The following is a 24,645-nucleotide window of genomic DNA, read 5'->3' on the forward strand; positions in this document are numbered from 1 at the left end:
ATATTCCACTGGATTTAATTATGCAGATTACCCAAATTCCACTAGTTTTTCTTATCGAACCAGTATGAAGAATGAACTTTGTAATTAAATATGAAAGTAAAAGGCAACTCCTTTCATCTGATTAAACAAAAGCAACATAAAGACAGGGCTCCAGACAAGTCATTGCTCATTTTACTGGAGCCCCTGTCTTTAGAGCAGTGTCAGAGAAAGAACAGATTGGTCTTCCTATGAAGTTTTATTTGCAATGAGGTGAAAAAGGAAGCATTAAACTGAACATGTTAACACAACATGGTATTAACCACCATTCTCTGTAAAATTGCTGTGCTTTTTCTGACCTGCACTGTGAGCATTAAGGTTGAGACTCATGAAAATGTGGAGTCCAGAGGAGAGAAATTTCATAGAGAAGCATCAAGATTTTGGCTTTCTTCCGTGCAGAGTTGTGCAATAATAGCCTTACCTCAACTGCTGTATTGCCTAATGGAAGAAGGAATTTTCTTACGTATTCCTCAGAGCACCAACATCTAAATACAGGCAATTCAAACCCAACTTATTTTCTCAAAGACATCCTGTGGAAGACTATCTTCCTCATTGCATCTTTATTTCCATCAACTTCAGTGACTGAATTTCTATATATAATGTGGGAAGCTCACCTTTGTATATGAAAATTTAAGTATCTTCTGTACTGTCATAATTTAAAAAACAAAACTTAATACACCCACATACTCCTGAGCACCATTATAACTAATAATTATAGTAAAGTGGCACTAAAAAAAAAAAAAGGTTAATTTTGGTTTGTGTCGTGTCTGTAACAGTGTTTTCCACCCTTTTTTCCTAAAAGTTTATAGTTGGGTTGTTCTCTCCTTATATAGCAGCATTAATATAGTTTGACTTGCTACTCTAAAGAATTGATAGACTGCAAACCAGTAATCTATGATCAAGAGAAAGAGGTTAGCAAGCTTAACCTAAGGAGTTTAGCACAGGAGCTTACTTTACATGCTCTGAACTACCCTTGGAAGAAGCCTGCAGAGATTAATTGCTATACCTGATGGTAACCTTAATGCCAAACATCACTGCTTTGAAACACAAAGTCTTCATCCTGGTGTCACTTTTGGGTTTTTTAACTACTGCTAGAGTGCAGTTAAGAAGAGAGCTCTGCTTGTATCACACCATCGTGTGACACAGCACAGCAGCGAGTTCAGTTCTGACTGAGATGGTACTAAAATTAAAAACCTGAACTTTCAACAATTCACTATTTACAAGCTATAATTTCAAAGACTGACTTCAGATATAAATATCTGAGTATCCTCTGGAAAAATGGGACTTACCACTCCAAGTGAGATAAATCTCCCATTTCTGCAGTAGTGAGATCAAGAGTTATAATCGCAACTGCCTTAGAAATAACCAGTCAATCGTGGGATCTGACAGGTATCTGTCATGTGGAGTTGATGCCCAGAGCAGAAAGGCATAGCCATCTGATCTGTAAACTGAAGAAGTTAAAAGAACTGCCAGACAAGCCCCAAAGTGATATATTTTTTTTTTATGTTAAGTAATCAAATATGCACAAGCAGTCTCATCCCCTCCTGTACAAGCATACTTGTGGTTCTCCAGAAGAACGAGCATGTGAGCTGGAGAAATCTCTGCTACAGGAGGGTAACAATTCGGTGGACAACATGCCATTTGCTGAGAACTGCAGAGCCAAAAATGTTGGACACAAAGTATTAATGCAGCACTACAAACCTGTCCTGTACTGTAACTCTGCCACTGCCAGAAACATGAAACTTAGGTCCAAGTCAGTACAGGCATTGTATTTTTCAGAAGTGTTTCTATCCTTAGTTAGCAGTTAGTGGGAACATACACATTTGAGTAAAATACTTTATAGAACAGTTAAGCAATTTCTAAGAAAAGCAGGACTTCAGAAGGAAGCTTGTGCATTTGCAAGCCAGAAGGACAGACCTAAGAGCAGAGATCAGCACAGCACAAGCCACTGCCCCAGCTGCCTGCTGCACTAAGTCTCCAGAGCTGGGAGGTTTTGCAGCCTCAGCTTCTCTCCTTTGGACATTTTCTTTTCCCCTTCCATTCCTCAAAACACAACCCCAGTCTGCTCCTTAAGTGAGTTATCAGAGGCAGAAGATGCTGCATGCTGCAGTTTCAAATCCAAAGACTGGATTGTCTGATTGTCACACATCAAAATAGCACAGTAAATTGCCTTACAGTGTTTCAGGCACAAGATGACAAATTACCTGCTAAAACAAAAGGCAAGAAATGGAAACTCCTCCAAGATAGTAAAATAAAATCTAAAGTGACCCAAAGAGACCTAAAGAATACAAGTTTGCTCTATTGTCTCTAAATTTCTCAGTATTTGTGCAGAAGAATATTCACTCCTGGAATTTCAAACAGACTTATACTTACTCTAAGGATTAGACTGAAAATGGAAATGACACCTTAGAACTCCTAAAATCTGAAGATGAAAGTGGAGACATTTCAGACTTCTAACAGAAAGTGCACAAACTCTTCAGTAGGAAATGGGAAAAGCTAATAGCATTATCTAAATAAGAAAAGCATTCATCTCTAAAATTACTATGTGGGGAGAGACCTCTGAAAAGCAAGCAGCAGCAAGCTGTTAAATATTTGAAGCTAATGATTCCAGTTCAAAGACCTTTTTTTATTCCCAGTAAGCAAGTGGGTTTTTAAAGTTATTACAATGTTAAGAGGAGGATTAATTCTTGCTCCAAGTTATATACTGTACTACAAGCCAAATCTAAGTTTATTTCCTGAAGCTGGCAAGAAGAACAGGATTAGAAATACTGCCAAGGAAGACAACTAGTTTACGAAATTAGTAGGCACATACTCTTTACTTGTATAAGACACACAAACCCTAAAAACCCCTATGACAAAAGTCTTGAGCAGCAGAAACCTGTCTTTCACCTGTTACGAGTAGGCAAAAGCAGGGCTGCACGCACTCCTTCCCTCTGGAAAACTCTCCAACTTGCATTTCAGCCATGGGGAGAGAGGATGACCCATGGATCCCGGCCAATGAATACACAGAAAGAAAATGAAGAGTGTTCTGCTTGCACTAGGCACTAGTCAAAGCTCAACATAGGCTTCATGTTCTCCCTTCCAACAAGCATGTAAATGGCACAGCTTTGTTTTACTCTGCTGAGGAAACAAAGTATACCAAAAGAACTGTGTGAAAACCTGACTATATTTAGCCACTATATTTGTGGAACTCATGCTGTCCTTTCCGAAATCCCACTGTGAAGGGCTGTGCAGACTTAAGTTTTGGTTTATGTTAGAACACTGAGAAAGGTGCTGCCATCTTAGAGCATGTTTAACACGCTCTGCTAAATGTCACATCTTTTGGCAGCATCAAGGGGCATTTAAGTGCTACTAGGTTAGCTCTTTCCTGGGTCAGTAGTGCAGTTATATTTTTAAATTCTCAAGCACTTAGGAGTGAACCCTCACAAGTCCTTTGAGAAATTATTTAAGCAGCACAGCTATTTCTGGTGACCCACAAAAATACCACCGTTCCTCAGCAGCAGCTGAATACCCTGTTCCCTGTACTCAGCTGACCTTGTTTATGCACCAGCATCAAAGAGAGTGTCTTGGCATGAGAAACAGCTATTATGTAAGTTGAATCTGCTGTCGTCAAACCAAAACACAGCAGTGTTCATTTCAGCTCTACTAGATGGGGAAGGAAAAAGCAAAAGGAAAGGCAATATTTGCCAAATGGGAAAAAAAAACAGATAGCCAAAGAAAATCTGCAGTTGTAAGAGGCCTCAAGGAAGGATGCTGACACCACCAAACCTTTTTTCAGTTCTACCAAATAGATCACAGTAAAGCAGACCATGCCTTTCAGGGTGCAAGAGGCTGTATTCTATTTTAAAATTAAGGAGTCTTTACCATTAGGTCTGAGTTACAAATACAGAAATACACAAAATTTCAATAGGCATCTTCTCAAACTCAGAACAAACACAGAAGTTTAAACAAAAGCAGTGGCTGTGGTGTTTATGGTGTACAGCAAAAGTAGTCTGGCACCTTCTGCTTGCCTCCTTTTACATACTGAAATTCTGATCAGGTTTGGGGGTTTTGGGGTGGTTTTTTTATTGGTTTGGTTTTCTAATTACGGTACAGTATCCTCCAGACAACTTGATAGGTAACTTTTGAACTGATAGATCAACCAGCCATCTCCTCCTGCCTATTTCAGCAGAACACAAGTCTAAGGTATTTGGACAGGTTTGCACTCAAGTGACAGTAGAACAGCACTGGGACAGGAGAAGACTGGCAGAACTCTGATAGAAGCATTTCTGTTTTATTTCCTTTGCAAAACAGATGGCTGCAAACTGAACCTCTTTTCCATGTTAAAGTGTCAGTGACTAACAGATTATTTTTTCTAAAAAAAAACTAGACAAAGTTATTTAGGGCCAGTAATTCATCACAAGAAATAGTCAAGATTCTGCTGACTAAAGGAGCCTTTCCACTCAATTCTTATGATAATGAGCTCTATCAGGAGCACATCCAATAGTAAAAGTGGATTGGCTTGGCTAGTCTCAAGCACTCTGAATGCACGTAGCTCTCACTACAAATCAAATTACAACAGCAATTATCTTTAATATAATTTTTAAGTGTATTTTAGAAAACTGTTATTGTAAAAATCATCAAGGTTAAGAAATAGAACAAAGCTGGCTCCTTGAGCAAAAATCCATGTGCTCCCTACATACCAACACATACCTAAATCCATACCTACATCTTACTCCTTCACTAAATATTTAGAGGTCCCTCCCCTGTATGTAACTACTGCTCATATCCTCAATAGTAACTTAAAAAGGAATAGCACATCTTGTGCCTGGACCTGATCTACATGTCTGGTGACCTGCCCAACAGCATGTAAAAACTTACAAGCTCACACAGTAGAGGGCACCAATTTAAGCACCTTCTCTCTGTACAGGTGACAGGGAAATTTTAGAACCCTTAGACCCATGAAATTGGCCATAAGCAGGAGTTTTGAGTTTCATGCATTACACAATTTAAGCCTCTGTGAAATAAAAGTTATTTCTTTGGAAGGCAGGCTAGATAAAATTAAGGTTGTATGACATCATCCTTCCTTCCTACACACACCTTTGAGAAGTAGAATTTTCTCTGGAACTTGGCACTTCTGACAAAACATTTCTAAGCCTCTGGGGAACAGGTTTCTTACAAATGCCTGCTGGCAGAATCACTCAGACAACTGTGATAATAAAAAGCATTTTGACACAAGGCATTCTGAGTCACCCATTACTTTTAATGGAGGCAGTTTTATATATGGCCTTATTTGTTATTTCCATAAGGGCTCAGCAACACAAGCTATGCTTACAACCTGGCTGCTTTCTGCTAAATCTGCAGGGAGGACTATTGTTTGTAACAAAGGCATCACGCAAGAGATAGAGGAATAACCAAGTAGACAACTCTGAAAATTAAATGACCAGTTAAATAAAATAAATGTCAAATTTGGATCTACATGTAAGAGTTTACTTTAGTGAAAAGCTAAAAGGTGCATCTTCATCCAAAATGCCAAGAATATCCCAAGCCAGTCTGACAAAAGAAATGTTGATAGCATTCTGTGATTGTCACAGGCTGAATTAGAGTGCTTTGCAGTCATTTTTGTGCCTCTGTGGGATGTGGACTGACAACTAACTTCCTGTGCCAAAGACTTCAATGAAATATGAATCCGTTTACTAAATGACCTCAGAATTTAGCTGACCTATTCAAACTTCTCCAAAAAGAGCTATTTCAGTCCCATAATTTCAGACATTTGTCCTATATACACTGGAAACCAACTACAGGTTCATTATGACTAGGTGCATAGCAGTAGGCTTGATTTGCTGAAAACCATTTCCATTTTAAAGCCAGAAGTATTGCAAAAAAACCAAACCATTAACTCACATTTAAGTGATCTTGTCTTTGATTTTTTCTGATTTTTTCTAAGATTGCAAGGTTCTCTTTTTCAATGCCTTCATCCTCAGATTTCTTCCCATCAACTGGTTCCTCCTCCTTCATATCATAATGATCCAGATCTTCAATGTCCTACAGGATAGAGGAAGATTCATTGTCAGTAACTATGCTCCTCCTTGGACAAAATCCCCTCCAAGGGCTTTTAAGGATCCAGTCCCCTACTGCACAGCACTGTGTATTAATGATTGTTGGATGTCAGTTCTATTTTGCTCTATCTTCACTCTCAGCCAGCAGTATTCACTGGAAGTGTGAGGAACCTTCTCAGTACAAACAAGACCCAAATTCAAAATACGTTTCTGGTTATAGAAGCAAGCACAATAAAACCTCACTGAGAAGTTAAGATTGTGGTGAATTAATCGATTAAAGTAGGTTAAAAAGCAGGAAGTTGAGGCATTTTGAAAAGGGCTTGAGGACCCACAAGTGCCCAAAGTAAGGGTGTCTACAAGCAGACTCATTTTTCAGTTAGAATCCCAGCTGTACTACACTTCTGGCAAGCAATGATTAACAACATGGAAGAGCTAACAGCAACCCTTCAAGAAAGTTAAATATTAGAAAGCTACAGGTACTTTATTCAAGGTGAACATTTCAGCTGAAGATTAGATGCAGCACTAGGATATGAAACCAAATTATGTGTTCAAGTATCCTGATCACACAAGCCAACATTTCAGTTCTGATTTGTAGACTAAGTCACTGAAAAACTTTCCACTCTACTTTGAGAGGAGGTTATGTTGCTGCAGACGAGGACTCTGGACTTAGACAACTGCCTGTAAGGTGATTCAAATGCTCTTTGTGGAGAGGAGGGCAAGGATGTAAATGACCTAAGATAAAGGAGGAAGCACCACAGCAGCCACACCAGCAAGCTCTGAGTATACAGCTGTCAATATGCCTCAATGCTTCACTATACCTGTAGCTACTCTCTAGGCACCACCTGTTTGCATGGCAGGAACATGGGGCCGTAAATGCAAATTCAAAGATGTCTTAGGTAGTAAAAAACACACCTATCTGGTGACTCTGACAACACTGGTTCCTCCAACTGTAACACATTTCAGACTCAGTATTCTTTAAAATGCTTGTGTTTCTCAAAATGATGATATAGCCCTAGGAACTGCTTTTCTAATTAGAAATTGGGCTGGATTACACACTGAAGATACCAGTGCCACACACAAGGCCACCTGTCAGCTTATAAATAATGACAGACCTCACAATTTTTTTCTTTCAAGTAACCCAGAGTCCAAAAGGCTACTTAAAAGTCTGCAAGCAGAAAGAGCCTTGAGGCAGAAGATATGGGAGAGTACAAACTAACTTTACAGGAACTCTAGCTTCAACAAATGTGCCCTGGATCATGCTAAATATGGTCTAAGAGAGGCTCCTTCAAATTAAGAACATGGGTAACATTTAGATCTTCAAATAAAAGGTCTTCCTACAGAAAAGAATGAGTTTTTAATTCTTACTACACACCTTCATTAAAAAAAATAAATCTGAAGTAGTCAGAACAGTTCTGCTGTAAAAAGGCTGTTTAGAGTGGTTTAAAAAGCATCTTGGAGCCATTCTAACGTGTTGTAGAAGTAATTGAAACAGGTGGTTCTCACACAGTAAAAATGTCATTACAAGGAGCACTGTGTTCCCCAACAGTGACATAAACCCCTTAAAGTTTAGCATATCTGTTTCAGATGTCCTTCCTTCAATGTATTACAGTTAAAAACTAGCTCACCTGGTTAATTAAATCAGCAAAATGATTGACTCTTAGCCAGTTTGCTTCAATTTGGGAGGCACTTTCAACTGTATCAGAGCCAGTTCAGACGCTGCTTGAAATAGGAGTTAACAACACAAGCTTACTGATTTGGCACAAAACGTTATGTACTGTTCGACTAAAGCACAAACAATGTCCCACGCTCTGTATCCAAGTACCTCACAGCTGAGATCTAGGTTTAAGAGAAAACTTCACTAGTTCTGTGAAAGCTGACACTAAGGTAAACATCCAAATTCTAAATTAACTTTTCTGTTGAACTCTAGGGAGATTATATTTCACAGTTTGGCTTAATAATTGGCTACCTACTGCAGAGCAAAAAGCCAGAATTCTACTAAATTAGGATAACAAACTCATATATACACATACTTCACCCATATCTTCTTCCTCCTCCTCCTCTGATGTAACTTCTTCTGTTGTTCCATTCTGCAATAAAACAACGAGGCTTCTGCATAAATTGTGCATGGGATTCTTTCAGAAACAGGAAAACTACTATCAAAGGGAAAGTAGTATATATCAAAGTTACACTTATCAAGGTCTGCAAAGGACTGAAGTTTAATGTGAAAGGTAAATACAAAGATGCCTTCCTGGAGTATGACAGTGAAGAGACTTTTGCATAAAGCAAAGATATACAATGTCACAACTAATTTCACATGAAGTTTTAAGTGGAAGCTTAAGACTCAGATAAAGATACCTTATTCTGAGAGTGATAAATACAATTAAGTCAAGGGTTTATAACTCCTAACCATTAAATCAGATTGTGGCTTTGACTAGAATCCATATACATGCTAGACCCCTAAAAACCAAAAGCACAACAAACTTTAAACCTGTAAAGCTTAATGGATTTTTACCTCACTACCTAAACTTCTATGCAACTACTACTATCAATAGCCATTATTATTAGATTATTTGATAAAATACCAAAACAATACAGCAAGTTCACTTCTCATGGCTTTCTACTTCAGGATACCACTTACAGCTCAGGAAGTCTGAGTTGCAGAAATTCTTATATGCTTGAGCTCTGTTTACTCTTCCTTTGGCAAGGAAGGGAAGCCACTGCTGCAGACAATGCAGGGGACTAGGTGGGTCTTTGGTCAGACTTATTAAGGCCAGTCTTACTTAACTTGCAAGTTATCTGATATTCCTGGTTAAGAAACCTTCCATAAGTTTGTATTTGAGTTTCAGAGCATAAGCAAGACTCTTCAATGAGGCTACTTCCTAATATTACAGGCCTATTGCCTTATAGCTGCATTGCTATGTGGGTGGCTGAGAGAAAAGACCCATAGGATTACAATTTGGCATGTGACCAAAATTAAGCAAGTTATTTGTCATTACCATAGCACTGTCACCACAGGAAAACCATCTGTTACACTACAGGAGTTTTTAGAAATCATGTCATCTTAACATGTATAAGCAAAACTAGATATCATAATCTTATAAAAAAATACAAAACAGAACAGTTACTATCAGCTACCAGTTCTGTTTTCAGCGCAGTATGAAACATTTTAGTTAACCAGAACATTTCACAGCCTTTCACAACTCTTAATTTGTCAAGTGCACAAAAAGTAAACAAGGCACCTCAGAAACTCCCTACCCAAAGCAGCATATGGTCTTGATATCCCATGTCTCTGCAAGGGATTGAAGAGGAAGGAAAACATCAATATCAGATCATCCAAGTGCCCACTGTAAAACATATACTTTTCAAGAAAAAGTAACAGTGTTTAATCACACTTGCATTTCAAAAAAAAAGTAAATTTGGGAAGCACTAGGACTGCCCAGCAATTGGCTTGAACAGTGTTTAGAAGGGAATTAAACTGGCAGCACTAGCATCACATACACACCTCTCAATGACACAAACTCCAAGGGAAATTGCGTAATATTATCACACCATTGTTAAATAGATTCTGCAAACAAAATTCAGCTTGAGGACCCCACAAAGCAATAGTGCTCCATATCTCAGGTCTGCCTTACACAAGGCTTAATTGTTCCCACCGTCTTGTCTCTCGGAGTTGAAAAAACAACTCTCTCATTGCTGTAAGGAGGTGTCCACAGCTTTGTAATTTACCTGTCCAGCTGGTAATGGCTGATCTAACATTTCAACATCTGGATGCTGAGGAAGGTTATATAATCTGCAGAGGTCACATATTAATCGCTTCAGCTGTTGAAGAAGCTACAAAAAAGAAAACATGGAAACACAGTCTATTTAAATCAAAGCATAGAACAATATATTTTGAATTTTCTCCACATGTCAGTACTGAACTTTCAGTCAGTGTACAGCATTTAAATCTGCATGCACTGGAATGAAGTTTAACAACCCCCCTTCTTCCCTGTAGACATTGTAATAACACCCCCACAATGGGAAACCAAGGACACAGCAAGTTAAAGATGGCTCCTGTTCATCTCCTCATGTCAAGTGAAGAAAACCAAGAGGAAAAGAATGACCTGCATGATCCACCAGGCATAGGTGCTTCAGCCACTAATCACTAGGGAATAACTGCAGAATACATTTGTAAAATGATCAACACCATTTTCAGAATAATAACCTAGATGAAGCTTGCAAAAATTATAGAACCATTTATAGTCTTTTCTTCCAGACACCAAAGGGAGTTTGTCTTGCCCCTTGCAGGAGGCAGTGTGCAGGACAGCCATTTCTGTACACCCTTCAGTACCACCAGCAGTTATGCTGACAGGGGCAGTCCCCACTGCCCTGGAAGTCTCTCTCCATAAACAAGGGAGACTCAGGCAACGTGGTTTACCAGTGGCTGTGTCTGAAGAGGTGTCTCCCTGCCTCCAGCAGCAGGTTTTCACCCTCTCATTTGCTCTGGCACCACACATCACACAACCAACTTACAAGCTTCAGGACAGATCAGCTTCAGCACTGAAGAGCCACTTCCACCATAAAGGAGCAGGCAGAAAGGGGCAGCTGAGAGCAGGGCAGCAGTCTACCCTTCAGGCTTAGCTTCATGAAACTGTCAAACTGCAGTTCCACTTTTATAGCTAAGTTGTCTTACTTGACATCAGTTTCTACTATATGCAAAGGTGCTGGCAAAGAGAGAAGCCCATCCCGCCTCTACAACCCTTCTTCCTTATTGTTGTGTTGCTATATTTGTCCCCCACATAAATTCATATCCTACACCTGATCCTTCTGCCATGGAACACCATCACCATTACTCCTTGCACTCTGCTCACATGTATGAAAAATCAGAAGGTAACTTGGGCCAAAAGGAATGTCTGGAAGTCATCTGATCCAACCCCCTGCTCCAAGAAGTGCCTAGCATGATTTGGTAGGTCTTAATGCTACATGAATAAACTGTATCAAAAAGGGATAGCAGACTTTTGTCATGTATTAATAATATAAATGTATTTCCAGGCTAACTTTGCAGGCTTGGCCAATGTAAAATGAATGCTTAACACACACTTTTCTGCTACTGAAGTGGGCTATCAGTACACCAGCAGCTTCCCTGGAATGCAAACTGCCTAAAACAAACTTAACAGCAACTAGAACACATTTCAAATGTAACTGTTAATGCTTCAGAAGTTCTGAGAATTTAGTAGCTCTTGTGGCCACCATAATGCTGTTTTAGAACATAAAAATACCTCCTACAATTTTTCGTTTTCTGTGTTAACATCTTCCAAATCTGTAAACAGTACAGAACACTTTTTCTGAAACCTATCCTACATTAGGAGACCTTTTTACAGATGAAGACATCTTTCTAATGCAGTATGACAGCATTAACAATTTTAGGTAACCTCATTATATCAATATACTGCTGGATTTACTCTGAAACTCCCTGTTTTCCGATTACCAGGAAACCAAGAAGTACTGTAAGTTTACACATATTCTCCTACATGTATCTATATACATATATACACACATGCTATCTAAAAATAAACAAATGCATCAGTAAGTCTTAGCCTACCACTGAAGGAAACTGCTGAAGAGGAAGCAGAGGAAACAGGTAACTGTCACTTGGAGTGTGACCACTGCTCAGCCATCAGGCAGACTGTGACAGTAACCAGCCTCACACACATCCAACAACCTTGTGCACACCTGCTTCCCACATTTTCTCTCAATACATAATTAGCTACTGATACATTGGTAGTCTGCAAGACCCAACATTCTTTCCCGAAATGCCACCATGTGGGACCAAATCTAAATTCTCAAAACAGCCCAGGGACACCACTTTATCCAAGCTGTATGTGTACTTATGCCAGGAATTTTAATTTTTGAAGCCTCCCATGCTAGCGAGTTTAAACCCTCAAAGTCTGGAAAGTTACAGATTTAAAGCTGAATTTAAGTCCACTTCACTATTGCCTTCAAAAAGCCAACCTCCAAATCCTGTACAATTATATTCAATAACCCATGAAGTAACGTTTGAGAACTTAGACTTGCAACTATAACTTCCACTATACTTGAACAGAACAAAACTGAAGTAGGATTTCTCTTTTGCATGGCACAACCACTAGAAGGCAGCTGCCAGTTTCATTTACCTACCAAGTCTAAGGCAATGCTGATTTGCTGAATCTGAAAGAGAATTCATGAGATACCAGAGGTCAGAGGGAGTTCTGTATCCCCCTTCCTCTGCTGACTGGACTTCGTTTGATCCGAACAGTCAAGCAGCAAAAGACTCTAACCCAATGCTACCTATGCTGATCATACTCTTAACAACTTTTCAATGTTTTTAGTGTTTCAAGGAATTCTCATAGCAAAAACCACAATGCTGATGCCAACTCTAACACATTTTCAGAAGAAGATTTTTCCAGGAAACATGCATTATTTTAATACAGGTAAAACAGTTTTTCTTTACCAGGTCAAAAGACAAGGCTTCCATATATACAGATAAATATCCCTGTCAAACTTTTCTGCCTGAAGAGCAAGTTCTTCAGTTTGCCAAAGAGCTGATATCTGTGAAAAGTCACAAAGCAAGTAGAAAGGGCACAGTCATACCAAATAACTCTACATCAGCATCCACGTGCTAGCAGTGCTTTTGGTGCATGCTCACTGTGCTCAGCTGAGCTCCTGGAAGAGTCCAATGCAATTTCCCATTCAAAATTGGACTGTTCCAATAACTTAAGAGTTTAGAACAACATGGCACAAACAAGACTTTAGGCACAATAAAATAAATAATAACTAGTTTGAAACACTGTAAAAGTCTAATTTTAACTGAGTTTTTAGGAGATAGTTGGATAAATCAGAAGCCTCTGGATTTCTACAGATGGTTCCTGATCCCTTCCTACCTACTCCAAGAAGCCTGCGAGTTGCTCCAACACCCTTGAAGGGGAGAGGGGGAGCTGCAAGGGGAGAAGTGGTTGAGAAAAAAAAACAACAAACCCCAAACCCACAAAGCCAAACCTTTTGAACAAAACAGTCAGATTTTGTAGCGTAAGAATTCACCTCTTCAACCACTCCCACCTCTCTTTATCCCAGCACAACATGCTGTGGGGTGGATTCCTGGGAAACCAATGGGCCATCCACAGGTGTCTATTACATCAACCCATCAGCTTTTACACGGGCAAGTACAATCTTGACATCTGGAGCTGTTTTCCTACAGTGCAGATCAACAGTCTATGTGCATGTGCATTTCAGCACAGCATGTTCTATGCATGTCTGTGATAAGGCTCTCTACCCTACTGCAAATAAACCTGCAGGTGTTTAAACACAGAAAATATCTGGTTTAAAATCTTCGGTCTGAAGCTACCAGCCACACCAGCTTCAAGCTGGGGAACCTGGGAGCATTTAAGAAAAAAGTCAGTTTGGCCCTATTTACTGGTACTCTCCTGTTGTATGTCTTTCTAGGCAGAAGTCACAAAGACTAAGAAATCTGTAACATTCTTCTAAATGTAGCTTAGGAGTTTAGGCTGCAAGAAAATACACAACTGATGTGTCTACTGGAGTCAGATCCACCATAACGCATTAAAACACCGGTGTTGTTCTTCCATGCTCCTTTGTTTTTAACTGTGGCAAAGCACATGAAGACTCTCACTTGCTTGTTAAGTTTTTCAATTATTTCAGAAAGAAGCCAAATGTATCCTAAATATTCTTTAGAAAAAGGAAGATACACATCCTTAAAGGCCACGTATGCTTGATTAACATTATCCTAGTAAACGTTACAGTTAAGTGATTTTGTGAGAAACAGCATTCCCATTTTTTTCCAAAATCAAGCAAATACTAAGGCCAGCACATCATCCAGGCAAGAAGCACTTCCTGCAGACTGATATTGTGTGCATCATGTGCACATATGTATCCCTGTACACAAAAATAAACAAAAAAGTGTTGAAATAATCTGTTAATAAAGACTACATACTATCAACAAAGCTGAATTTGGAGAAGAAAAACACCACTTTTAATCACTGTATTTGTCAGCAGGCTGAAATACTGCCCTTTGTGGAACAAAGTACATTCATAGCGAAATTTTTTCCAAATAATATTCAAGGACACTTATTTTTCTGCACAGAATAGGATGTTAATTTTGTCTCTTACTCTCCTGCACAGAATGGGAACTTTTTTATATATATTCACACACAAACTGCTCTTATCACTACACCAAAAGGGTACTCAATTAAGATGTAATGCCTGACCACAGAATCTCTTCTGGTTGGAAAAGACCTTTAAGATCAAGTCCAACCATAACCTGACTCTACCAACCATTATCTTTACTAAGCACAGTGATTAAACCATGTTCCCAAGCACCAGATCTACAGTCTTTTAAACACCTCCAGGGATGGTCATTCAACCACCTCCCTGGACAGCCTGTGCCAGTGTTTAATAACCCTTTCAGTGAAGAAGTTTCTTCTGACATCTGATCTATAAATCTCCAGGTGCAACTTAAGCCATTTCTTCTTGTCCTGTTGCTTGTTACTAGGGAGAAGAGACCAACATTTCCCCTTGTTCCAACCTCCTTTGAAGTAGTTCTAAAGAGCAAGAAGGTCTCCCTTCAGTCTCCTTTTCTCCAGGCAGTTCCCTCAGCTACTCCTCATAGGACTTGTGCTTCAGACCCTTCACCAGCTCTGCTGCCCTTCTCTGGAATCACTCCAGCACCCCAGATCCTTCTCTGTCAGGCAGCTTTCCAGCCACCAGCCCCACAGACTTGTGTAGGTCTGAGTGGTGCAGCAGGTCACTGCCTGTTTCCTCTTGGATTATGGGAGCTTCAAACTGCTCCCTGTCCATGTCTTCCAGCTCAGGAGACTGGGTGTCCAGTGAAAAACTGGTCCCACTAAGGCATTAAGTACCTCAAGTTGGGCTTTGGTCCTTCTGATTCTCTCCCTGCATAGCCTCATGACATCTTTGAAATCATTTCTGAAATACAAAACTACCATAAGAATCTGTGCAAAGATTTCCTTCAAATAGTAACCATCCCAAGTCGCAACACGTGTCACTAAGGAACATTCTGATGAACCAGAAGCTAACAGGTCAAGTTGTCTTTAGCGAAACCAGGAACTCTTTGTATTACTTACCAATACAGACATGTTTTGGAGAATACACATTCTCAAGAAGACAAAGCTTTAGCCTCTGTAATTGATCTCAGTGGGGAAAAAAAACACTGCAACAGCTGTTTTATTGAGTAGTTCCAAGTTCCTATGCATTTCACTGTTTAATTATTTTCAGAAAACCTTAAACTGTGCAACCACTGGGACTGAAAATATAACATCTTTTAAAGGGCAAACTAAGTTGTCATCTCCTCTGTATCCCATATCTTTCAGATCATTTTTGACTCTTTTTTTTGTGTGTGTTTATGAAAACCCCACAATAACCTCAAAACCGAACTAATTCAATTACTTGTTCGAGTGGCAAAGCTACACAAACACCCAAAACAACCAAAGCACTTGCTCACCAGAGTATTGCTCTTCTTAATATCTTCTAAACGCTCTAAGACTGAAGTCAGGTTTGGGTCATCTGATTCTACAAACCATATTGGTGATGAAGAGGGGTAAGACTCCTGTTAAAAAAAACAAACACAAAAGACCCAACAAATAAGTAAGAAAACCCATAAAACTTTTAAAATGCATTCATTCTAAAAATTTCACAGCACAGTATTAACATTACTTTCTCTCCTACCCAAAGTCAGGTAACACACGAGCTTCTAAAACAGTGTTTTTAGGCAATTTCTTTCCTTGAAAGAAATCCTGCCAATAGAATGAAACACTAGGAGAACCTATTTCCACCTTAATCAGATGGTGGACATACATACAGTGCTGAACATTTTAAAAACCCGAGGGTAGGTAAAACAGGAGGAAGAAATACAGAAATGCAGTACAGGTGATTATCACCAGAAAATGGAATAACAAGTAGTACATGTCAAAGAATAAAACTACATCAATGGCAATTTTCCTGAAAAATAGATTCTTCCAAATACCTACTGAGAAGGAAAAAACCCTGGAGTCTTCAGATTTCCTCCTCAAAAAGGACTATTCAAACTTCTTCTAGCACTGCCTCCAGACTGAGACAACATAGCTCAAATCTCCTGTCTCAGAGGACAAAATAAAAGGCAGATCACAATGCCAAAACCCTGCCATTTTATCTTTGTACCATCAAGGCTCATACAGGACTTTCCACCGTCAAAAGGTTTCTCAAAAAATATATTGCACACAACTCCAGCAAGAAAACTTACAAAATAACTTTAATTCCATCACCAGAGTCCTACAATTATCAGGCAGGTGCCAAAACAAATCCTAGTGACAGTGAGATCAGCTGAGTTCATAGGATTAGGAGTGTTCTCGATTTTCCAGAACAAGCCATGCCAAGATACATACAACACATGGAACAGATGTGACCCACAGCCACTCATACAATCCATGACAAGAGATTGCTCTGTCACTCAGCTGCCACAGCATGCAGCCCTTAAAAAGGGTGCTACAAATACCCTTGCTATGGAAAGGTAAACAGAAGTCCTTTGCCTCTTGTTTAGACATTTCTAAAAGCAGTTCCAGTTTTTTCCTAACCCAAGTTTGGTAACGTTGTGAGGATGGAGGAAAACACATGGCTTCCAACTCAACAGGAAGCATCCCTTCATATCATTGACACGCCTGGATTTTTTTGGTTTGCTTTAGTTATTCAAGGCATACTCCACTCCTCACCCATTCAATTAAATTCTAGTAGCTGAGGACAAATTGCTGAACTTCAGTTTTATCACCCAGATACTATCTTCATATCCCCAGGTCTTAAAAAAATAATACGAGGGAAATTGAATTAATTTCTCTCGCTGCGGCTTAGAAGAAAAAATTCCACATTTCTCATCCCAAAAAGATCACACTTCATTCTTCCACACTTACCGAGCCAAGGTTCCTACTGCTGCTCTAATAGAGGACTCCAGAACATGCACTATGCTTATAAATCTACACTCTCTCAAATGCATTGTGCAAAAAACACACAATATTTTTAGCTTTATCGTTTTCAAGACAGCAGCAAGAAGTTTCACAGACAGGAGACATCATACCTGCCTGGTCTTGAGTGATTCACAAGCAAACTTAGCCTCAGCAAGTTCTCAAAGCCCCAGTCCCAAAAGCAAAACCTAGACCTTCCTAACTTAAGCCATCTTCTGTCATTTCAAAGATACTGGGTTTATTAGAATGCAGGAAAATACCCATGTGAAAACTAGAGAAATACAAGCATGATGGAATTGGCTTGTAATACTATGAAGCTCACTTCCTAGCTCACCTTCTAGCTGAAATGCTGAACCTCATAAAAGAAACCTAAGATACAGGACATCAGCTTTGGCAAAGCCAGTTGTCACAGCAGAGATCCAACCTGGCAGAATACTCTAGGGAAGTTCTAGCTCCAGATTTCCACCTGTAAACTGAAGCCGTCACATAAACTTGTGTTTAAACAAGCTCAATCCCCCCAGCCAAGTTTATGTATGTATTTTTTTTTTTTTAGATCACAGCTAAAAATACCTTAGAAGAATACAGTGTATTTCTAGCATTTTTCTGAAAAGACAAACTGTTTATAGTTCCCTTTGAAGCACACCATACACAGAGACCTCAGAATACCTACTCTTGGTTAAGGCCTAACATCTCAAGTGACTGTCAAGGAAGTCCAGAGCTCAGCTTGGCAAGATTTTAAGGCTAAGGAAGGCAAACAGATGTGGTTACATGTGGTTTAATCACTTTCTTTCTTTCTTTACCAAATACAGTACCTTAGAAAAGCATATTTTCTCCTCAGCTTCACTTAAGACTAACCACTATCACTGCTGGAAAAACAAGGTTGAATTCCCACATGCGACAGGGTTCCCAAATTATTATTTGTAGGAGCTACATGTCAGTAAAGATATTCCAGGTTTGATACTGATAACACCTCACTCATTTTTAATAACATGCAACCTGCCTGTAAAAGTCTTCTACAACAGCACAATATGCAATAGTGCAACATTCCTACCTCAGGACTTCCACACTGTATGCTGGATCTTTATGCAATGGGGAACAGCAGACTGGAGACTGCTAACCATGGCCCTGCTGCCTGAAGACTGGTTTGAACCAGCTACTTTTGAGACCTGAACTTCTCTGCCCAGCTCATCAAGTTAAGAGAAAGGCAACAGGGTAAACACTACTACCATAACTTCCTATTACACCAACATTCCCATTAGAAAATACAAAGAACAAGCAAAATCCCTTCTAAGATTCACTGAGCCATCTGCTTCTCAAAATCCTCAGACTCTTAAGAATAAAAATATTGTCCAGTTACAGTCAACGTTTGAACTGTGTATGTGCATTCTCCTAACAGGTATTTTGGGTTGGTTGTTGTTGGGGGTTTTTTTGTTTGTTTTTGGTTTTTTGGTTGGTTGTTTTTTGTGTTTTTCATTTTTTGGTGTTTTTTTTTTTTATGAATCATTTAATTATGTTAGTCCAGGTCTAAGGAATTCTACTAATTGCAATGATTTACAGAAGATAAATGTCTGTCAGTCCATACTCCTAAACCATATCTGGAATCTGAAGACTGCTTACAGAATGAAAACACTCTTCATTGTCTGTATTATTCCTTTCTGACAGTTCTGTCTCTATTTCTACCACAAGAGGATTTAATGAACAAACCCACAGCAGGACAGTTGTCAGCTGCCATCACTCTCTATTCCAGTCTGAGGGGCTTATACCAAAGTCTCCTTCAAAAAGCTTGCAACAAATCCTTCGTCAGACTGACACACAACTGACAGTGCAGGTGTGATCAAGCAATCCTACTGTGTGTTTAAACACTCTACAGTGGTGACCTGGAATTGCTGTTTTCTTTTGCACTGAATAACAGTCCTTCCTCATTCTTTGCTCTCAGTTCAACCCGTTCCATTTTTTGCAATGATAGCAAGTCCTGCTGCACGTGAGAAAACATACTAGGATTTGATAGAGCCTGCATTAAGAATTATTAAACATTCCAATTTTTAGTCTGCTCTAGCTTTTGAAACATGAATGGGAACAAGGCATTTATTGGAAAGGCTTTTCTTGAACACTGTGTGAACACAACTGTATCAGAAGAGACTACACAATTTAGGTTTCTGGAATATGGATATTGAATTGCATATTCCAACTTTTTCACAACAGATGCTTACTATTACAAGCTCAAACTTCCAGTTTGCTACAACTTTTTTTAATTCTTCAGACTTACCAATAAAGATGTTTAACTCAAAAATATAATTTGTAATTTAAAAACATAAATGGCACTAAGTTTCTCTAGATCTGTAAGCAATCCATATTTCTGGAGCAGCTGAGTTTCATGCGGATATGAGTCACTGTACTTTAAATACAGAATTCTCACACAAACTTCAAACATTCTGATCCTGAGATATAAACAAGCTCCTGAGTTTGTAACACCAGAGCACACAGTGAAAAACTAAGCTTGTGGTTTGCAAGGTCAAACAACTGAACTTCACATGAGCTAATTCTGTTCAGAGAATTCAGTCAGATTTTCCTCCCTGTCTGCATCCTATAGAGAGAGAGATGGATTTGAGTTCTTATACCATTTAAAGAACACAAGCTTCCAAATATAAAGACATTTTATGAGAGGAACTCTGGAATAGGAGTTATTTTCCTATCCACTCTCAGTGGCTAAAACCCCCATCACTGCAGGGTTTGATATAGCCTGCCTTAGCTGCACAGGTACCACCCCTATCAGGTGTCTCAGGCCTGGTACGTAACTGCTGTAACATGACAGGTTCCTGCTCTCTACAAGCAAAAATTCCTGACGAGAGGCAAAAGCTGCAATCCTTGGGTTTGGGCAGCTCCCACAAGCCACTGCATGCTGTACAGCTCAGGAGGACATGACATCACACCTAGCATGTACTGAGGACAAAGGCTGAATGTTTACAGCCAGCCCAGATACAATTATAATTCATGGGATCATCACTTCTAGACAGCCTTTGTATTAACACCGAGACAGATTGGGAGCTTTGTCAACACAAGCTTCTGTAGCTTCTAGAACAGAATGCAGCAAAAGAACTTAGCCTGCTAATAAACATACAAAATACAAAGAGAATAAAGCCCCACTGGAACAATTTCAAACCCTATCACAGCATTTAGGAAAACCACAGCGTAGCAGCAGCATACAGACAGGATCTCAGTGTTCAGCCATTCTGTTGCATCCCCTGTAAGAGGATGTACTTATATTTTACTAACCATCTTGCTTACACACACCACACACCCCCAAGAGAAAAAAAGCTGCAAAAAGTGCCAGGGGATACCAAGAACACATCCATTAAGACAGCTTTTTCTGGATAGAGATTTGTCATCTAAGTACATCCTATCTAAGCTTTCTCATCCTTAACAATAAGGGTTTACTTCAATATTATATAATCTTTATCCTGTTCTATCAAGCTACAGTGACACAATTTTGATGGTAATAAAAGACTTTAATGAGGTGGTTCTAGAGCACAGTGCTGTTGAAACTGTGAAGTTGCTAAATTAAACCAAGGTATCTTGGTCACATTCCTAGGATTAGAACAACCTGTACACAGATTGCTGTGAGGAAACAGAGTAACCACAGCTCCTGGTACACAAGGAGAGGCACTTTATTACTGCCAAATGGTAGGGAAACATTTAAATCCTAAGGCTGAATACATGTTTAAAACTGCAATTACATGCTGACAGTTCTTAATTTTCTTCAATTTCCAGATCACCTTAGACTGAAAAAGTATGTTTTTGGGTTTTTTTTAATTTTTAAACTTCTTAGCATATTAGCTGAACAAAATTCAGCTGATTATGTCTTGTAGCTTTTGCAAAACCTCCATCTTGACAAAATCCAGTTGTGTTATTTTACAACAGCCATAATTAAAACTGAGCCCATTTTCATAACAGCATTTCTAACTTACCCCCTTTCCTTTCAAACAATAAAACAACAAACCCTCAAATCTTTTAAACAGCTTAATTGCTTTGAGAAGACCAGCAAGAGACCATTCTAGCTCACACAGGTCTTAGGAATGGAGTATGTCTTAATGCAACTAGACATTTCAGAGGGCTAATACAGTTCTTTCAAGGTGAATACATTTGCAGTATAAACACACATCAAGTAACAGACCTCAAATCATAGATGGCTTTCCCTCAGCAGACACCTTGACACTACCAAGATTCTAGCTTGTTCACTCAAATTGAAAATGAGAATTAGGTTTTTTTTTTATATAATAAAATCAAGTCCCACTGGTTAAGGAACATGTACACATCCTAACTATATAATTAGCTACAATTTAATACATATTATTTGAAGTTGTTAGTCAATCATTCACTACTTACGAATTTTACACTTGTGTTAACCTGTCTTTAGAGGGGGAAAAAAAACCCAACAGAACTGCTAATAAAAATATCAAGACTTGACAAGATATTCTTAAAGCTAAACTTCAGCTTGATGACCATAAAACATTAGTATTTCAAGTTTCTTAAAGCAGTAGCTGTGATTACACAACTGACAGACTCCTTCCTGTTATTAGGGGCCAATTTCAACTTTTCCAAAAGATGGAAGTGAGCATTTCCTACCACTAGCTGCCTGAGTGCCTGTGAAATCTACAGGCTAAGAACCTTCAAAAGGCAGCAGATTGTCACCTGGCCTCCCATTCCATTCTTTATAATCATTAAGAAGAGAAGAAAGCACTCAGGTTTTTTTGAAGCTTCATTGGAAGTAATCCAAATAAAATTATTTTCCAGAAACCTCAAGTTACTAAAACCCCCAAAATTTGTATTTCCAAACATAGTTTACTCTGTTGCATAGACTGGACAAGTTATTGAACATATTACAATATCCTAATATTTAATTTCCAGGTTCAAGTAAAAATCTGCACCTTTACCTAGAAAACAACTGTCATTTCTTGAAGAATCTAACCACTCAGTGACCCAGAGTTCTAAAAGATAAGTGGAGGCAATGGAAGGTTTAAAAATAAAATGTAACATTGGGAGTGGGGAGGAAACAAAGTGGATTTCACCCACCTCCCCTGAACAAGGGGAAAATTTCAACAGGCTTCTCCTTTTCAACTGTAAGATTTTATACAACATACCATTAACTTGCTCAATGCATATAAAGAGAGGGACATCTTTTATTCACTAGAATTCTGTTAAACGCAGATCTGTAACTGTTTCTACACCACAGAAAGCAAGCTCGTGTTAGCTTTAATTTTCTTACACTCTTCCTGAAGTCAAACCCTAACATGCTCAGTTCAGTGACAGTACTTGTTGCAACTCATGCGTTTGGTAAGGCACCAAGTTCAACTGACTACAAACATGTATCTCTCTTAGAAGTAGAGAATCACTGCAATTCTACCCTCAGGTTTAATGACTGCCTTGACAGCTACAACCTAGACAAGACAAATCCAGCTGCGTGCTTTGGTCAGAGCCCTGAAGACTGCAAGAGCTTAATCATCTTGCACCCTTACAGATGGGAGGTGAAAGAATCCCATAATCCTGTTCTATGTAGATTCTGCACAACTGAATACCTTCAGGAGCACATTAAAGCAGCTAACAGGCTCATGGTTTTCCCCTCCCACACACTCTCCAGGGAGAGTATCTTGGTCTACAATTTATGTCATTAAGTGCAGTCAGTGTTACAGAAGGTAAGGGCAAAGGCACTGTCTCACAGAACAGAAAGACCTTCACGAATTACAACACTATAGGTGCCTGTAAAACACACTCTACACTCACAAATTGTCCCAAACAAAAATAAACATAGTTCTCTGTACAAAATAGTTCTACTGATAGTGGAAAGTTACCACAGAAGTAACTAAAAGGAAACATTTCAGTGAAGACCCTACAGAATGGCTATGGACACTACTTTTGCCCCCACAGCAGGCACCCCCTGGGGCAGAGCAAGGCAGTTCCCCTCCTGTCACACGAGGCTTTCCCAGACAGACATTTGCGGCAAATCTGCCATTTTGAACCTTCTACAGCCACTTTCTGTGCCAGTGCACATGGACTGCAGCGTGTTTATAAATGACCTGAAAGGCCAGATGATGGAACACTCTGTGCAATCTACAGATTCAGCAGCAACTGCAAGTGCCAGTATCCCTAAGATGGTGACCATGGCACAGCTAAACAAGAACAAACTGGGGCAGTATTTCAGTGGCAATTCACTTGTGTAAAAATTATTCCAAAATGCAAGCATGTCATTTGCAGCATCATCTGCACAAGTTCATTTATTCAACCCAGCCACACAGAACGCTCAGGAAATTATTACAGAGCCTGTAACATTTTTACTTTGGATACAACTAAAAGGGAAAATAACATTTTGAGGAAAAAACAAAACAACAAACAATTCCTGGAAAGGACTCAAGCAAATACTGCTTTCTAACAAGCACATTCAAGAGGCCAACAATTTCTAAGTTTGTGAAACAATCTAAGCTACTTCTGTGTTCCACTTTCATGTCTCTATCAGGTACACACATTTTAATCTCTCACTGCTCAAACATCACTACCTTGGAAGAAGTCAAAACACATACTACCAAAGCAGCAAAGACATGAAACATCACTTCAAATGGTCACAAACATGAACACAGGTGTGGCACTGTAGTTCTTACACTTATATGGTTGAGTTCTTCTGGTCAAGTTTTTACAGCCAGTCATTCTTGGAACTATTTAATCTACACAAAATGTCCCAACTGTCAATTCTGATACGTGAAATAGCACATTATCCTTGGAAAAACTGGTTTATCAGAGTCTCTTATCCATGACCTCATCCACTGCTCTTATCAAAGAAAAGGCAGCAAGCTACTTGTTGTCCAGTATAACAAATACACAGGAACTTAAGAGCACAAAAGCAAAAAAGGCACTTTTCTGATAAAAAAAGAGGAGTTGTTGATCTTTACTGTGAAGCAACATTTTATTCTCCAGGTCATCATTATTTAAAGAAATTCACAGAAAAGACAGACACTCTTAACCCTTTTTGTGTGGACCCAAAGTAAAATCCACCACGTTAATGTGCTACTGCTCAAACACATCTAATTCAACACTAAGCACGATTCAGCTAACAGTATAGCAAGTGACAGCTGTACAAGAGCAGGGTATAGTCTCTGAAAACTGTTTCTGAGGGTCAACCCAGTTAAGTGAGCAAAGGAACATGCCTTTGCCAATACTACTAACAGCAACATATAAAGCTACAGATAATTCACACTGAAAACTGAGCAAAGAACACAGCATTGCTGAAGACTAAGTGACTTGGTTAGCAGATAAAAGGCGTAAAGCTGAGACTAGAATGCAGGTTTTTACCACAGCACCTCACAGCAGTTAGGTCAAACCATCTTGTTCCTCACACACAGAAAACCCACTGTATGCTTGTACTCTCATCATGACAGTTGTCAGAGGAGGGTTGTTTAGAGCCCTCAGCCACGAGGGGCTCTCTGCAGTGCATGCATTATACACACACTCGACTGGCAATGGTTTATCTCATCAGTAGCCAGACACAAGTGCTAAAGAGAAAGGTATTTTGCAAACCTGATTCACCAGTACTCTTCCTTTAC

General features: G+C 39.2%; 1 protein-coding gene across 5 annotated transcripts in view; it reads right to left on the reverse strand.

Moving 5' to 3' along the window:
• UBE2Q2 (ubiquitin conjugating enzyme E2 Q2) overlaps positions 1-24,645 on the reverse strand; it is a 47,326-nt gene that overhangs the window by 14,664 nt on the left and 8,017 nt on the right. For 4 of the 5 annotated variants that reach the window (XM_051628653.1, XM_051628656.1, XM_051628658.1 and 1 more), the window contains 4 exons: positions 15,568-15,672; positions 9,801-9,905; positions 8,105-8,161; positions 5,920-6,060 (listed from right to left, as the gene is read on the reverse strand). In XM_051628653.1, coding sequence (XP_051484613.1) covers positions 5,920-6,060; positions 8,105-8,161; positions 9,801-9,905; positions 15,568-15,672 — 408 coding nt within the window. The remainder of the gene's footprint in view (positions 1-5,919; positions 6,061-8,104; positions 8,162-9,800; positions 9,906-15,567; positions 15,673-24,645) is intronic. The other variant, XM_051628657.1, reaches the window with a different exon arrangement.

Source organism: Apus apus, chromosome 10 (assembly GCF_020740795.1).
Source record: "Apus apus isolate bApuApu2 chromosome 10, bApuApu2.pri.cur, whole genome shotgun sequence".
NCBI classification, from domain to species: Eukaryota; Metazoa; Chordata; class Aves; order Apodiformes; family Apodidae; genus Apus; species Apus apus.